The sequence below is a fragment of the Caloenas nicobarica genome, chromosome 19 (assembly GCF_036013445.1).
Source record: "Caloenas nicobarica isolate bCalNic1 chromosome 19, bCalNic1.hap1, whole genome shotgun sequence".
Lineage (NCBI taxonomy): Eukaryota > Metazoa > Chordata > Aves > Columbiformes > Columbidae > Caloenas > Caloenas nicobarica.
The window spans coordinates 2,189,085-2,206,963 of record NC_088263.1 but is presented as its reverse complement, the minus strand read 5'-3'; the positions used below and the strand labels follow the sequence as shown (position 1 = coordinate 2,206,963).

The 17,879-nt window shown below is 42.5% G+C and overlaps 2 protein-coding genes across 2 annotated transcripts in view; one reads left to right on the top strand and one right to left on the bottom strand.

Moving 5' to 3' along the window:
- The window catches only part of LRSAM1 (leucine rich repeat and sterile alpha motif containing 1), a 102,848-nt gene that overhangs the window by 13,951 nt on the left and 71,018 nt on the right, over nt 1-17,879 (top strand). The window lies entirely within an intron of this gene.
- The window catches only part of PNPLA7 (patatin like phospholipase domain containing 7), a 127,526-nt gene that overhangs the window by 106,269 nt on the left and 3,378 nt on the right, over nt 1-17,879 (bottom strand). The window contains exons 4-13 of the mRNA XM_065648470.1: nt 17,475-17,562; nt 16,792-16,874; nt 13,452-13,540; nt 13,230-13,370; nt 11,756-11,915; nt 10,642-10,722; nt 5,360-5,488; nt 3,854-3,934; nt 2,819-2,963; nt 2,160-2,252 (exon numbers count right to left, since the gene is read on the bottom strand). Coding sequence (XP_065504542.1) covers nt 2,160-2,252; nt 2,819-2,963; nt 3,854-3,934; nt 5,360-5,488; nt 10,642-10,722; nt 11,756-11,915; nt 13,230-13,370; nt 13,452-13,540; nt 16,792-16,874; nt 17,475-17,562 — 1,090 coding nt within the window. The remainder of the gene's footprint in view (nt 1-2,159; nt 2,253-2,818; nt 2,964-3,853; nt 3,935-5,359; nt 5,489-10,641; nt 10,723-11,755; nt 11,916-13,229; nt 13,371-13,451; nt 13,541-16,791; nt 16,875-17,474; nt 17,563-17,879) is intronic.

Genomic DNA, 17,879 nt, shown 5'->3' with positions numbered 1-17,879 from the left:
GGGAAAAGCAGCTTCTCTTGGCTCTTAATAAAAAAAAAAAAAAACCCAAACAAACCAATAAAAGCTAACTGCTGTTTAACCTTAAAAAAAATTAAGTTGGGAACACTTACTTCCAGGAACAATCAAACTGATGAAGTTATCACCTACAAAAGATCATGTTGCTTCATTTTGTTCATCTAATTCTTCTGTACACCAGCCCAGATGCTCCACATGACTTAATTACATCTTTTGCCACAAAAAGGGTTAGTGTACTTAAAAAGCAGACTAGTCAAAGCTGGCACGGTCGTATTTCCCCATCTACACAACTGCTGTGTTTCAAGTTAGATAACTATACTAAAAAGAACTATACAAAAACCAGAAGAACAAATTACATCCCAACCCCAGGAGCAAAGTCATTTCTAGCAGTTTTTTGTTAGTTCAAGCAAATCGAAGAGATGCTGAGATAATAGCACCTCTGTGACTCTAATAACAAACACTCCTCTTTTCTCCGAATCAATAATCATCATAATCAATATTCCTGCAGAGTCTGAATGCACAGCAAAGCAGGGGAATAGAATCTGAAGCAGTGTCTTGATCTTTTCATTGCAGACATCAAGATACTTTCCATGCAAGCTAAACAGAGACACTAACCTCAGTGCAGTGAAGAGAAATCAGCTCTGTTAACCATAACCAGCTCTGTTAATCATAATTACCCAATTAGACATGCTCCTTCTGTCAGTAAAAATTAATTTTCTCTCTCCACTAAGCTCCATGTACCCTCCCATAATTCTTACGACACACAAAAGGAGAAAGGAAGGACAAACCGACATTCGCTGTTAAGCATGCAGGGATCCTTCCACATCAAAGCTTCTAAGAACACACATGGGCTCTACCTGTGTGGGCAGGTCTCACCAAACTACTGTTCACCTGAGGTAAAATGGCTGTGTTCAGAGTAAAACTGCTTAATTCAGCACTGAACCAAGTCTGCTGGTACATTTTACAAAGCACAGCACAAAACAACCCAACAGGTACGAAAATAAAGCCACGTCTTGCATAAGTCCATTCAGTATTTTCCCTTATTCTGTTTCCCTGGTTCAGAAAGATGATCTATGTATCACTAGCCAAAATGCTACTTCTCTGTCATATCCATCCCTCTGGACAGGAACACCAAAGTTATGAAAAAACAGAACTGGGACATCATACATTTGCACAGCAGAAATCCAAGAGGAAGTGAAACAGCTCTCTGTCGTTACAAATGAAGTAACTGTCTGTCCTTCTCTACATACCAGCAACATAACTTGATAGCAACAAGTGTTCAAGCCTTTCCTCAGGGCTGACATCAACGCTGAGCACTCCCTCAGCCCACCTCCCCCCTCCTAGTCCCCTCAGAGTATGTTCTTATCTCCTAAACCATTTAATAGTCAACATAACTTCTAACACGCCCAGTTGTATCTTTATTCCACTGATTAAATTTTACAGAACTTCCCTGGTAATATCTCCATAATGACCGCAGTATGTAAGCTTGACCTTTCGAGCACCTCAGGACAGTAGTTTGCCACTTGGCTAAGGACAGACAGACAGACGCCTTCCTTCTGTGATTCACCCAAGAAGTTCCAGTTTCTCCACCTTGGACACAAAGTTCACCCACCCAGCTGGCTCAGAGATGCCACGGTGCAGACAACTGAAGTTCAGCGCAATGAACACTGTGGCATCAAAACAGCTCGGCCTCATCAGTGGCTCATCAGAGCATTCAATGATAAATCACCTTTATTACCCACTCAAAAGACATTCCTCTAAAAGCAAAGCAGCCACGTAATGTTTTCTTTGGGACAATCAGCCAGCAAGTATCGTGTCATCTTCTGCATGAGAGATGACAGCATATCATCATAACTCACTTTGTTTCAGTTACACCAATTAATAAAGCCCTTCATTTGCAGGTCTCTCGGTAGCCAAATTACATTGTTATTAAAGACAGCAAGGGAATGTTCTCTTAGATAATAATCTGTTTGTTACTTCAGAAAATAAATTTTTGACAGATGAGTTAGGAAGCAGTACTGCTGCAAGGTGATTATCTAACATAAAGAGGAAGATTATCTAACCTGGTGCTTCAGAAACCACATCTTCCCCCATATGATTAGATATATCACATCTTTACCACAATTTGGCCAAGTACTACTTACTAGAAGCCTCTGCAGACCCTGCATAGGGAGGTGAAGAAAGGCTTCTTTTGAAAATATTTTCAGAGTGTTCTGTACCAGGAATCTTCACTGTATCTGAAATTTAGAGACAAAAGTTACACAACTGTAAACACAAGGTACTTCCTAAATAAAATAAATTTCATTGACAGCAAGGACCTCTCGCTACCCACTTTTAGAACTTTTTCATTCAAGCTTGTGTTAAAGGTTTTGAAACACCAATGTTAAACACTGTTTAAACCTGTTTCCTGCTTTTGATTTAATTAAAAAAAATCTTCAGGTTCAGATGCAAAAATTCAATGCAATTTATTTTCCTAGGTTCAGCTTCCATAGTGACACTTCAACCCCAAAGCCTACACATATCCAGCAATTCTTTTGCTAGTATCTAGAGTGCAGAATTTTCACAGCTTCTCCTATGAAATCAACATTAGGAGCCACTTTTCTTCCCCCTCCCCTGTTGATATATCATTAACAACACAGTAATAATTTCCTATTAAAGGTAAGGACTACCCAAAGACTTCAAACCTGAAACTGATTTAAGATGAACCCTAATTATTCTAATAAAATAGAATTCCTCTGATGAATAGCATAACAATTAAAGAACATCACAAAGGACTGTTACTACATGTTTCCAGAGACATTACCCATTTCCAGTGCTTCCCCAGCTTTTTCAAACTTCTCTGTGCGATCTTCCTCTGACACATTAGACGCTTGTCTTTTTAATGCTCTGCTGGAACTTCCTGCGGCTGTGACACTCGCCACGGAGGTGAGCGGGATGGCTTGGCTCTGCTGCGAGGGGAAAAGGCAAGTATAAACCAAACACATACAGCTTAAACTGGACCGGACCCTGTGCTGGCCCCTCATTCATTTCTGGGATCACCGACTCATTTCCGGAACAATCTCCTTAATTAGCGTGAGGAGCGAGCAGAGGGAGATGAGCCGCCCTCTCTTATCTCACGTGCAAATGAACTAAAGGATAAAAATCTTCTCACTTGGGACACTAGTAATGAAGTTTCATTGCACCCACCACCAAGAGAGCTACAGAGATCGTCGCTGGATCGACGGACCCTTGGAGTGGTGAAATCTCAGCTTCTGATATCTTTATCTCTATTTCTCTCTCTTTCTAACTTTATTCTGGGCACATAAGGGTAATACCATTGTGAGTTTTGTTGTCGAAGTCTTGTTAAGGTTTATGATATAGTTACAAACTTTTACCAAGTGACTATTCGTTGTAATTCTGATGAGGTTTAAGTAAATTCATTATCTAATTGAACCTCTTGAGTAACTGTTGGCACTCCTGGTTACTGCACAGAGTATTTAAAACTAACTGTGCCCTCATCCCACTGGGTGGGATGGGACACCCAGCCGCAGTGATTAAAGACTATCGAGGGTGCCCTCAATGGTGTACGTGTACAGTGATGCACACACACCAGTTTGAAGAGATGCATTGCTTCAAATTTCTGAAATTTAAGCTTTGTCCACCTCCCCCCAAGTCCCCATGTATCAGCGTAGGTTGGATTTCATGGGCTGGTTACAGCAAGCGCCTCACTTCTCAAGTACCGTCATTATTAAATTAATACGTAGCATTCGCTTTACAATCTTCTGAAAGAAGAAAAACCTCCCTGTGGCCAGTCACAGCCCGGCTGCACAGGAAGAGCAGATGCAATGTTCAAACTTACACAATTGAAGAGCTCAGTGGTGAGACCCAGGTAGTTGTGCAGAGCCAGGAACGTCACTCTCTGCAGCCTCACCATGATGATCTACAAATGGGAAACAAGAAACAGTAGGAATGGATTTAGCATTTGCTCACACTCATTTTTGCATTTAGATGTAATTATATACCAGAGTACCTGAAGGCACTTCATAAAATGCGGACTGTACCCTCAGCTGAAATTGCTTTTTAGCAGCTGACATATTGAGGCAAAGATAGATTCAAGGGATTTACCAGACTTCACAATCATTTGACAGCACAAGAATCCAGAGCCTTACTCCCAAACACCAAATAATGCTTTTTGTTTTCTGTAAACATTAATAATAAACATGCCTTGAAGTAAAAGCATTTCCTTCAGTCTTTTCCCCCTTCTTAAAAATAAATAAATAAATAAATAAATAAATATCCCAGCCTGCCCCATACAGAGCCTGTGCTATTGCTCTACAAACTCTAAACTAACACGAGACATCCCTGCCACTGACCTTCCTCTGCCCTGGCAACTCGCTCCCACTATTAAACCACCCTTGCGTTTGTATCAGCTCTCACGGAGCAAATTAAATTGGTATAATGAGCTGCTCTCCTCAACCGTCAGTATAAGGAGGTTCATGTGTCACACATAAATCAGCCAGGTACCAAAACAGCTCGCAAGGACAAAAAGATTTACAAGTGACAGTAAAACAAAAGGACAGACCAGAATGACCCATTAGGCCACGTGCGTCCATTGGAATATCACACCTGTGGGACAACGCGCCCCTTGGCAAACCCTCCAGACTGAAATCGTTAATGCACAAATCCCTGCACCACCTTCCACTTGCAGGAGGTATAATATATAGTGCAGATCGGCAGCGCTCGCTTGAAAACTGCCCAAGCTCCTGCACAGCAACGGGAGGCGAACTTCAAACCAATACAAAGCCCAGCTCTTCCCTCGGGTGCCAACAATCACTTCTGAACAGGAAATTCACACATCAATCTGAATTTTGTGAACTTTCCAAAGCGCCACCCCTCAGCAAACAGCTTCTGAGGGTACAGCAGTTCTTTTTCAGAATGTGACTGTCTTTTCCATACTCCAAGCCATTTTAAAACCTCGTTGGTGCGTAACCACTGTGCAGAGCCCACGCCAGCACATTCTACACCACCAGGACCAAAGAGCTTACAATGCAAGTCAGGCTGATTATATATTTATATATATATATATGTGTATTTATATATTTATATATTTTTAGATATATACACACATATACATACACAGACACACACACTTTTCTTCCTGTACGTGATTAATGCAGAGATCATTAAGTCTAGCACTCTTACTCTTCAGAGAAATAGCGAACATCATCCAAATCTTGAAAAGAGGCTATACTGACCAGTTCCATATCTGCAAAAGGATGATGGGCTGGCTGAACTTCAAAATGTAACTTGGAAATGGGAGTGATTTTTTTTCCTTCCCTCAATTCTACTTGACGACAAAGCTTACCTGTACCACCCTAACGAGAGTTTCAGGATATTTCCTGAACACATCTTGGAAGGCATTTGCTGGGAGTCGCAATATAGTGGAAGGAATGGCTGCTCGGGCTGAGACCGTTTTGGAAGGAGCAGGGTGACCCTACGAGAAAGTTTCAGAGACACGAGGTTAATGCACCAATTATCTGACCCAATTCTTCCCAATCGCTTTCCAAATTTCCACTTTGATATTGTGTATAATTGACAGACATCATCTGGCCACAAAAAGCCTTGAACTTGTGCTCTGTGACCCGTGGGCGCTGTAATGAGGGCGGCATGGTCAGGTGCATTCACATTGGCAATTTCACCGGCATTAAAGGGAGACAGAGGCGGAGAAATAAGAGCTACGGGAAGGTGTGTCGGGTTAAGGGGAACTGGCTGGTCTATCAACTCATTTAGAATTTTATTACAAAGCCAGGCTTCACAAGTATTTCAACTTCCAGCTACTCCAGGCTGCAGAAAACAGAGGTTTTATTATCTGTACTGATGATCGAGACATTTGCTGCAATAACAACCTTAGCCTCATACAATTAGCAAAAATTACAACAAAATTGGATGGTAATTACATACATAATGGAGAAAGACAAAAACCAAGCAGACTTATTGCACTCTAAGATACATATATATATATATCTATCTTCATATATATTCATATATATATGAAATATGGCAAATGACAAAGCCAAACAGCTTCTCTCTACTTGAGATAAACTGGGTCTTACCATCCTGAGTTGCCTGAAGAACAGATGAAGAATTAATAAACCATTGAAAGTTAAAACTGTAAGTGGGTCAAATACAGAGATTTTGACACTGGGAGGCAAGTTCAGGCTTTTGCCCCTTCAATCAGAATATATTTTAACAAAAAAAAGTCTACTGCCAGATACCTGGATAACAAACTCCAGACAACACGCCCCTTCCACCTCATTAGTAAATGCTGAAAATAATGTCTGTAAGTCATTAGTTCATTTATTAATACATGAAATATTGATTTATCCAGTATTTTTAAGATCAAAAGGAGTCCTTTTGTGGCACAGAGCATGACCTAAGGAAGAAATGGAGTTTCCACTTTACGACAGTGACCTGGCAGCTTCCAAAGCTTTCGCTCCTCCCCAGCAGCACAAGGCACATTTTTCCACACGCTAAACACCCAGATGCTAAATGCTGATTATAAATGAAAAAACCTGCAAGTCTTTCAGAGCATCAGGCAACGAAACACAATCACCGCAAAATAATTTCTGCCTGAAGAACACAGCAAACCCCAACAAGATACATTCTGTACAACTATAACCACCCTGGAAAACAGAGTTACAGCTCTGCCTTGCTGGTCTGGAAGGCACCGTAAGGCAGATTCTAAAATTAAATTAATTGGAACCAATCTCTTAATTACACCAACTCCGGCTGACCTTTTTATAAAATCTGGGGATGGTATTAATAGCTTTGATTTTCAAGTTCCCAAGGGATTTGAAATTTTAAACATCTCTTAGACCTACAGCACAAAGCTACCAGGCGTCCTCGCTTTTCCTGCGTTTCTCTTCATTAAGTAAAGACATTAACAAATGACATTTCTGTGCTTTTGCTGCACCCAAAAATAAATGCAACTATCTTCTTTTACCGGCCAGTTTAAAGCCTGGCTTTAGATGATGAAGTCACTTGGAATTCTCCTTATACACAAATGTAAAAGAAAATGTATATATAGTCAGCCTTTAAGCACATACATTGCTATACTTGCCATCAACTGTATTCCCTAACAGACTCCACACTAAATACACAGTGAAAAAGTTAAAGAAATCTATTAAATCTTTAGTTGTTGGACAAGGGATAAAGTGTTTAATAGTGTCCCATCATAGTTATTCAAAAGGGCAAAATAAGCACCGTATTTCCCATTTATATGGTCTGTACCCAGTAAAGTGTTTTGGGGTTTTTTTTGAACAGTGTTTGTTTGAGAATAGATCAGGGGTGTCACAGTCATTTTTACCAGGGCCGCATCAGCCTCACGGTCGCCTTCGAAGGGCCAAATGGAATTTTAGGGCCCTATAAATGTAGGAGTAGTTGGATAGACCAGTGCTGACAGTCTCTCAGAAAACCAGTTTAAGGATAATAACAGATAATGACGCAGCCGCCTTTTTCTCCAAAGAACAGCCCATCCCTCCAGTTTTTCAATGTATAATTTTTCCTTTTCGCAATCCCTGCATGCAAGCAGTCGGCTTTGGAAAGGGCAAAGCACCGCGTCTAATTGGGCTGGAACGCGGAGAGGAAATGTTCCCGTAATTGTCAGTTCTCTCAAATGTAATGAAACCAGCTGCTCACGGAGAACACCACATTGAAATTATAATATTTTCCAATCGCACACTGAGGTCACAAGGAACAGCGAAGTTATAATCAGTAGTGAATCAGGGCTTTTTCAACATAGAACTTTTTGCTCTCAATGCAGATAACTATTCACTTCTGTCTTGCTCTAAGAGCTGTCGAGTGACTAAATATTGTAGGTGACAAACACCACGGCTGAAGTAGTAGCCGAACCCAGATGACAGCTAATAGCCAAATCCAAATGAATTTGGTTAAGAATCTGCTACAGGTGCTTTACATTCTCCCACCAGGAATAACTCCCTTTTTGTACCCAAAATTCTGGCATATTCTCCCTATTCCCATCACCTGGATTTTGCCTCCCCGGCTCCCACCTGCCTCCTCCGCACCGCACCAACGTTTCTGCCGCAATCAATCGCTTCTTTATAATCTCATTTATCTTGTCTGCTGCTATTTAAACAGACTCCAGCCCTGCAGGCTCACCTGTATCCAAGGTGGTTGTTTGCAGCTTCTTTTAACCCTCAGACTTCCATTTTTTTCCCTTCAGTCACTGCCAATTGATCAATATTCCTCCCAGTCTCTTATTTCTCATTCCAACTACGCCACCTGCTCATCATTTTCCAAATAGTATCTTCGCACGGAGGACAAAAGAAGAGTAAAACCGCAAACTCAGCATCAAACACCATCTCTATTTGTCCCGTTCGACTCTGAATGAAAATTCAGCGTTCGGGGAACAGCCCTGATTGCACGTGGGGAAAAGCACAAGGGAAAACAACGGCTCCCAAAAACCCTTGTGTGGGCATCACCAACGATCAGGTCAGAGACTCCTCTAATATTTGAGGCGGTAGCAGTTCAGAGTCAGATTAACCACAACACAGAACTGTTCCAAAACACCACACTGCTGGTGTCTACTGGGATTCCGAAGCTTCTCGTTTCTCCTTCTAATTTTGAGAAAGCAGCGTTTATCTGTTCTCAGAATGAGTGAAATGCAGAACAAGTCTCTTATGCCAGAGCTGGTATCTTTGCCATTAGTAGATCAAAGCAGGCACTTCAATTTAAACAATTAGAAAACTAAATTATAGAAGTAGCTCTTGTGTGATCTTTCTTTTAGATCCAACAAGAGGTTGCCACTTCTTGCCGCAACCTCAATTTCCTTGCACATCTCTCAAGCAAACGGGACAGGCCAGACATCGCGTGTTACAAAATCGGTCAAAGAAACCACAAATCCAGCTCAGACAACTCAAATCCTCTCTGCATAAATTCTTTCTTTGTGTCAGGTCCATGTGTTTGGTGGTACAGCGAAAATTAATTAAGGTTACAGTATCCGCAAGAAGTTCTAAGACTCATTCGCTAATTTGGAACACGACTGAGAAGCCTCTATTTTGACAAACGCTACTTTCTTCTTCCTTACCCATTTTCCCAGTACTTTTATACCCAAAGTCAGTAAGGAGCACAATGAGGAGGAGGAGAACTGAGAACAAAACAACCAGTTCAAAGCTGGGAAACAAGGGATGAAAGCGGGAGTTGTAAAGATAAATGAGAACAAGTTACTTCAGCAAAAAAAAAAATCGCAAACTTTTTGGTTAAATACTCTTCTGCATGCTGATAACCCTTTGAACACACTTTCGATAATTTATATTTTCTGATTTACCAGTGGTATAACTAAAGAGAGAGAAAAAAATAGAATTAAAAAAAACCCTCACACATACCACAAAATGAATGGCAAGCACCCGCAAACCGTAGTTATGTAAGAAGGATTTCTTCTTGTTTGTTGAAAAAGGATACAGGAAAATAATATTGTCATTAAGAAAAGTTACCTGTGGAAGTAACAAGGGCAAGGATACCTCTAAATCATCTGCTATTAATATAGATTTGGCAGCAAGATCTAGACTTGTACAGTCCAAATTATTCACGTGCCATGACTTTCTATGGAAGAAAACGTGACCAAGCTTCAAAACTGTTTATCACTTTCAGTAGGCTTCATGGAAATTTAATATATATATTTGTCTGCTTGCATCTAGAAGCGGGAAAGAACACTTTACAGAATCATTAAACTACTTACACATAAAATAATGGCCCCCTTTAACGAAAGGAGACAGCCAAGCACAAGAGTGACACGATACACGGTCAAATATGAACAACTTCTAGATCAGATTATCTTCATCCTCTCAGCCATCAAAAATCCTTCAAGCAAAAGCTTTAAGCGCTGTGTGTTATGGAATATAATGAATTCGCCACCTTTCAATTTAGGTTTTCCTAAACAGACGCGCTGTGACAATTGCAGCAAAACCATATTGTAATTCCAACCGAAACAAAACCCACACCACTAATTCGTGCAATAAATCCAACCAGCCAGCGTTCAGCTCGTCTCGTCGCCTGTCAAAGCACGCAGCCTTCAGATGGCCAGCAGCAGCATTAACATTTAGGAAAAAAATTAATCCATCAGCTGGTTTCACAGTATAATTACAATAATAACAACTGTCAGATTTATTTTCATTAGGCTAAATGAAAATAAATTCAGTAAGTAACAAATCAAACAGTGAAACCCTGGATTTGTGGGCCCTAACCTGGTCCGCTCCCCACTGCTTTGTGACCTTGAACAAACCACACCGTACCTCAGGTTTCCAGCCATAAAAGAATAATTCCGATCTTATTGCTTATCGGAAACAGCCAGTGTTCCACTAGCAAGCACACACGTCTCACAACCAACTAACGTACCACAGAGCTACGTTTACAGCTGTGAAGGCCTGGGACGAGAGAAAGAATTGGTCAAAGAAACATTTCCCATTCTGATTTTTTCCTTGTAATATTCAAAAGTCGACTTCCCTCGTGGAATAGAACTGTAAAATGTCCTGAGTCGAAAGGGACCCACGAGGATCATCGAGTCCAACCCCCTTGAGAGGCTCCATGCCACGAAGCAGCTGCAGAAAACCTGAACCGGTGAGAACTCACCGTGATAACGTCGAGGATGCTGAGCAGGCTGTGGACGCTGTCTCCCGCCAGCACCTCCTTAACGACCACTTCTGTCCCGTCCTGCAAGCGTAGGAGAGACGATCAGCACGGGCTCACAGTCAGATATTTGGCATATACGGAGCATTTCAGAAAGCTTAATTAGCTCTCCTTTTCCCACTCTGAGCAGCCCTACCAGAAATGGCCCCCTGTTACAATTTGGACGTTGGTTTCCTCTCTGCTCTGATGGAAGCGTGCCAATTCAAGCCACAGTTTTCAACTACCATTCCAGAAGTGATAAATTATAACAAACTAAAAGCCAGTTTGGGCTAGGGGGAGATGTAACCTGCTTGTCTTTGCTATGTAACAACAACAACAACAAAGGCTTCCTTCACTCTCAGAATTAGCTCCCTCGATCGAGGGATTACATGTCAAGAGGTAGTGCAGAACAAAGCACAGCAAAATACAAAAATATACAGAAATTAGCAAATTTGGGATAATATACAAACACACAATCCCTGACTTTTCAGCCATCAGGAAACTGTTCACATGGTAAAGCTAAACTCAAAGTTCAGGAAGAAGGAAAAAAATAAAAATCCAAATTGGCAGGGGGGGTTGCCAAGGCTAACACCAGTTTAACACTCACCGATAACACAAACCAACATTTCTCTTCCCTGCCTACCCAAAAGTGAATCTGAATCTTCCACCTCCCAGGCAAACCCGCTGCCTACCAGCCAGAATGTTATGGAGTGAAGTGCACTCAGTCCCTCCAGCTCTGCACACCTAATTATTTTGTACAGCTGCCATCCAAAGGGGAATCTTTCCAACACTATGCAAGGCCAGGCCAGCACTCCGTCCCCGCTCCGTAACTAGAGCATGGGAGGACACTTCGGAACACCAGATCAGCACCGTGTTCGCTCTCTCATCTAAGACACGGGGGAACCACAGCAAAAAACCCTTGATCTTTATAAATATCATAGCCCTGGAGGGTTGGAATGAATCCTTTCTAAATCACTATGATTCAATGTGAAGTTTAATCAATGCTTCATGATTCACGCCAGCCCATATGCTATGCCAACAGATTGATCTCGAGAACCACAGCTGGGTTTATTCTTACGCTCTCCTGGATGCAGACTTCCAGCCTGCCGTCCTGCACCACGTAGATGCTGTTGTCCAGCTGCCCAGGCCGGATGATGTATTCGCCTTCGTGCAACTGCACAAAGAACATGTGCTTGCACAGCTCCAGGAAAAGAGGTTTCTCAAAGTGGCCAAGGACCCTGCAGGGAAGAAAACACAAAGGGAAACCTAAAATTGCCATTGTCCTTGGAAAATCCTCCCCAAATTAGCAAAGCCAGGCACAAACAGCAGAGGAACCCCAGCAGCAAGGCAGGACAGAATTCCCCCATGCAGAAGTGCAAGAGCCCTGTGAAACACTGAAAACTGTAAAAACTGGAGGTCCTTTTCAAGCAGCGCTCTGAGCAACGCCAGCAGGCTCTGAAGGAAGTACATCCAATCTTCCTCACAGCTTTTGAAGGGAAAGAAATATAAAAACCTGCAATAGATTCACACATTGCGTGAAAAAAGTGACCCTTGGGAACTTGCCCTTTTAGTACAGCTACCCTGTTTGTGCAACCAGAACACACGAAAAGTACTGAAAACAAAGAGAAAAATTCCTGTCATCTGCATGAAATTGTAACTTGGAATATTCCAGATAATGTGCACCCGGACTCTGCAATACTGGAACTAGTCAGTCACTACCACGCAGACAGAAATACACATCTTAAACCTGATCATTCCGTGCACAGCACTAGAAGGGCCCTTCATACAGCTCCATTCCCTCACATTTAACAGCATCAATCAATCAAATCCTGCTGCAACATCAATTAGTCACAGGAGATCATAATTCCACAGCAGAAAGTTCAGATGATTTAACTAGCGGTTTTACTGCAGTATGTATGACCTTCGGGACTAAATTATGTCAGAACTGGGAGAAAAATGAACATACGCAAACAAAACCAAAATTACAGGTCTGAAGATCACATTCACTTTGCTGCGTCAGCAATACAAACATTTGAGTGAACGGGCACAAAGACCATCCCCTCCTGCAACCCCCCCAGAGCTGTGAGGGTTGACTTTGATTCTGTTTGCAACCTTTTTAGCCAGAGAAATAAAAGATTCTGCAGTTTAGAAAGTTGTCAATACGGTATCCAATTAGCATTTACAAATGATGATGCCTTTCTGTATCAAAAATTGTGTGATATTCTAAAGGGAACTTAAAACATACTAAGAGAAATCTGTTCATGTCAGAAAAGCTTCATTATCACATTATCATTATGCCCCAAATTAGGCCACTAATATATGTCCTTTCTTTTTTTTTTTTTTTAGACGCACTCAACTGTTTTCTGAATGTTTCTAGAAAATTAGAAGTCGCGTATTCTTTCCTCATGCTCAGATGAACACTCAGTCAATTGCTTAACGAGTCCGACCATGCAGTGACAAAATTTAAGACTTGACCCAAACTGGTAAATATTTAGATCACTCGAACATCCATTAAATGCAAAACCCAAACTTATCTCTCCATTTAACATTACCTGACATTTTTAAGCATGTATAAGACTTCCGATGGCAAATGGGAATTCTTGACATCAAATTCGGTCAGATCCGCCTCTAGCAAGGAGGGAGGTGGTTCTCTGGGTTGCAGAGTCGGACTTTCTTTCTTAATACGCAGAATCCTACAAAATAAAACAGAAGCCAGAGTGTTCAGGAACCAGGCTCTGTGGCGTGAGTTTTTCCCTTCCCAAAAGCCCGAGTACCTTTTGGCCAACGATAAAACTTTGGTCCGTTTCCGCATCCTTTGGCGAGGCACGGTGTTCCCAACCAGAGTGTTGGGAAGGGTTGTAACCTAGAAGGAAATCATGAAAACAAAAACATTTACTAAAACCCAAACCAAACAAAACAACAAACCCCAGCCCATCCGTTCCAACTCTGCAAAGGCTCCAGATCATCTACCAAGTCCCCAGAATGTGAGCAGAGAAGTGCTTGTACAAGACCTTGGAGGATTGGAACAATCTACTCCGGGATCACATTCTTTCTAGAAAGCAACAGGAGTATACTTCGATTTTATTAAGCTGTTTTCTTAATGTATAGGAGTATACTTGGATTTTATTAAGCTACTACTACAGTGGTAATGGATGGTAGAGGGAAAAAACCCGCAGCTATACAGTTCTCGCTCAGAAACCCTCCAGAGCAGGCAGAGCAGCCACACTGACAGCTCCAGCCCTCCCCTGGCAGCCTGTGCTGCTGACAAACCAGCGCCGTGTTCGTTTCGGAGCTGGTGACAAACTCCCCAGACACCAGCAAGGCTCTGACTTGCTTGTAACAGGTACCACGTGCCGCCTTCTGGACAAATGCAACAACTGCAAGACTGAGAAAACACCTAATAGTTATTTTCTAAACATTATAGTTCTCCATTTGCTTCTCAGGGAGCTGAATCCCAGGAAAAAGTTTCTCTCTCCAAAAAAGAAAAAAAAATAATATTTAATTAGTTTGGAGACTCAATTATTTTTTCTTTTTTAGAGAGTAAAATCTTGGTACTTCACCAAAAATACATGAAGTACAAGCAACAGAACTTAGTTTGTAACATTCTACTCAGGAATAAAAGCAAAGTCTAAAATTCTGAAGCAAAAACCACCTGAAATTATCTTAGTACATGGAACTCTAAGCGTTCTTTACTCATGTGTGTTACATATAAACACCAGTGTTAAAGAATATTACAATTACGAAGTTGCTGGCAACACACACAACTTCCTTTCACTGGGGGCTTTTTTAGCCAAGGCTGATCCGCAATGCAAGAGTGAGGTTCAGGGAGTAAACTCCTCCCTCCGCAATGAGAGACAGCCCCACAATTGAATTTTAAAACCAGCACAGTGTCTAATTATTAAGTCCAAGCATTTGAATTCACCTGGGTGAAGCTCAGCAGTGTGTGAGCAGGAGGCAGCAGCAGCTCGCAGGAGGAAGCGTTTGTTCCTCAGCACGCAGTGACCAACAAAGCAAGTTCACCCACCCGCACCTTCTCTACAGATGTTGCTTTTGGTGCCCTGGCACTGTGAGCGCACAGCTGGATTGCAGCAGGTTGTCCCATGGCCAGGACACCCCTGCTCTGCTGGTGGCCCCAAAGGGGGCCAGTCCGAATCACAGAATCACAGAATGTCAGGGACTGGAAGGGACCTCGAAAGCTCATCCAGTGCAATCCCCCCGCCGGAGCAGGAACACCCAGATGAGGTTACACAGGAAGGTGTCCAGGCGGGTTGGAATGTCTGCAGAGAAGGAGACTCCACAACCTCCCTGGGCAGCCTGGGCCAGGCTCTGGCACCCTCACCATGAAGAAGTTTCTTCTCATCTTTCAGTGGAACCTCCTGTGTTCCAGTTTGCACCCACTGCCCCTTGTCCTATCACTGGTTGTCACCCAGAAGAGCCTGGCTCCATCCTCCTGACACTCCCCCTTTCCATATTGATCCCCATGAATGAGTCACCCCTCAGTCTCCTCTTCTCCAGCTCCAGAGCCCCAGCTCCTCAGCCTTTCCTCACACGGGAGATGCTCCACTCCCTTCAGCATCTTCGTCGCTGTGCTGGACCCTCTCCAGCAGTTCCCTGTCCTTCTGGAACTGAGGGGACCAGAACTGGACACAATATTCCAGATGCGGTCTCAAGCCTGCTGGACCCGCACCCTGGCTCTGCCTCTCCATGGCAGTGGGCAGGGAGCACTTACCAGTGTCAAAATAGCTTTTTTTCCTTCACCAACCATTTGTATTTACCATTACTCACTCGACAAGTGACTACAAGCAAGCACTAACCATTTGCTACTCTAAAAACAGGTCAGAGTTCCGGCTCGAGCAAGAGGCAGCTTTCCAAAGTCAGACTTTATCAAGAGCATCATACATACTAAACCCGTGCACAGAGCTCCAAGCAGTTGCTGCACAGATTCTGGTGTGGGAAGCATTGAGTAAGGAAATCACCTCGATCTCCAGGACCTCTTGCACAAGGTTGTAACAAAACCAAACACAAAACCTCTGCACCGGCACAGCCACTCGTGGTACCTCTGAAAAAATGAGTTCTATTGACCATGGCGGTACAGTCAAAAATAAAAAACTAATCTCGAATTCTGCATACACATAGGAGCTTCAAGGGAAGTGTGTATTTTAAGGAGAAAGACAGGAAGATTAATCTCCTCAGTGAAATCCAGGCAGTCAGTGATGAACACCTAGCACGCCTACTGAGAGTAACCTAATACATTAAAGAAAATGTCTGTCTGCAGATTTCCTTGAGCCTTCTTGTTGTAATTTCCCAAGAAAAGCCACTTGCAAAGACAAAAGCAAAAAATAAACAAACAAAAAACTGAACTAAATATCAACTAGGCAGCCATAGACTCAAAGGATTTAACCAACTGATGCAGAAAGATTCATGACTGATGGAAAATTTTTGAGAAGACCTTTCAGAATAACAGGACAGCAGCAATACCAGGACAGGAACCTGAGTGTGGAGGTGGCATTCCTTGTGACAACCCAAGGCAGAGAAGTCGATCTTGGGATAAAACCCTCTCTAACACTTTCTAATGAGACAGTTCAACAAGTCCTATTTGCAATTGATAATAAGGAAACAAGGGCTCGAATGCTGAAGGGCTTAGTGCTCTTCAAGACTGTAGAAAAGCAAATCTGAGTGTCTGGTTCGCAGACAGACTCACGCAGGAAAGAAGGTGCCAGATTTGAGTGTGAGGGCAGTACTGGTAGTTACTATCTGAAAGGGACAATCTTGAGGCACTGAGTATCTTGAATATAATCCTAAATACTAAGACAGAGAGATTACTACAGAGATATATATCAAAAAAAGAAGCCGACTCCACAGTGGAGTCAGATTTACTCCTACCCTCAACGTCTGCAAATATTGCTGAAAGAGGTAAGGCTGGGCCAGAAAGAGAAGCTTTTGCTGTTCCATCAGAATTCAGAAGCAACAGAATTCCAGGAGCTCTGAAACATTCCCAAAATTCCAGTGAAATTGTCTGGGTTCAAGGCCCCGGGCCAGGCTAAGCAAGTGAAGTTCACGACACCTCCCAAAGCGGATTTTAATCTTCCCTCCCAGTACGCCAGATTCCCTCACCTTCCTCATGATCTTCCGCCCATAGAACATCACTTTGTCCCGCTTGCGAAATCGGTACTGAGGTACATGTGGCTGGAGTTGTTCTGAAAAAGAGGAGCATCCCGTCAGAAACCATCGGCAGCTCTGTGCTAACGGAAAGAAAACGGAACACGGGCTCCAGAACAGCTGTGGCTCCTGTCTGTGGAGCTGCGAGCTCCTGTGGCCAGCATTTGGAATTTAAACCAACACAAGACACCTCATTATCCAGCTCTGGTCAGCCACGCCAGACTAGGGAAGAGCTGGCTGGAGGCTCTGCCTAATCATCAGAGAGATTACATGGCTCTAAACAGATATAAGGATTTAATCTCACCAAGGAAACCTCTAATTCACCTGTTTCTCATCATTGTAACGGTGAAATTGCAGCAGGGTTGAAATTCTTTGCATGCCAACTATGCTACAGCCGTCATAGAGAAATAAAACTCTCCAATGTTCTGCACATGACAGTTGTGAATCCTGCGCTCACCCCTGGGTAAGTGAATTAACCAAGTTCTTCAGCCTTTCAAAGCTGTTTTCCTGCAAGAACCACCAGCTTTGCAGCGAGCAATCGGTACAAACCGGCACAGAATCTACTGCTTATTGTTACAAAACTACTGAGATAACTGAGAAACCTGCTTTTAAAACACACATAGTTCATGGGTACTTACTGGATCGTTTCACTCGTCTGTAAACAACAAACACGACAATCGCTATGAGGAGCAATGCAACTGCAGCTCCAATGGCAATTCCAGTCAGCTGTGGGAGGAATTCAGGGAGGAAAGAAGTCAGCAACTCCTAGAGCTGGAAATTTTTAAGTACTGTTTGGAGGGCTAAAGAACGCTTAGGTCAGTAAGAAGTCTAAAAGTCAAGCACATTCATAAATATTTAATTTTTAATTAAAACATCACATATGCACAAAGTTTTAGTTTAAACTACATCAGTATCTCACTCATGCAAAATATTCAGCATTTTCCCCCGCTGTGAGCTGATCACCTCAGTGTACAAGGGATGAAACAACAGAGTTAACTCCTGCCTCGTGCACAGTGACAAAGAAACACACAGTCAGACTTTGA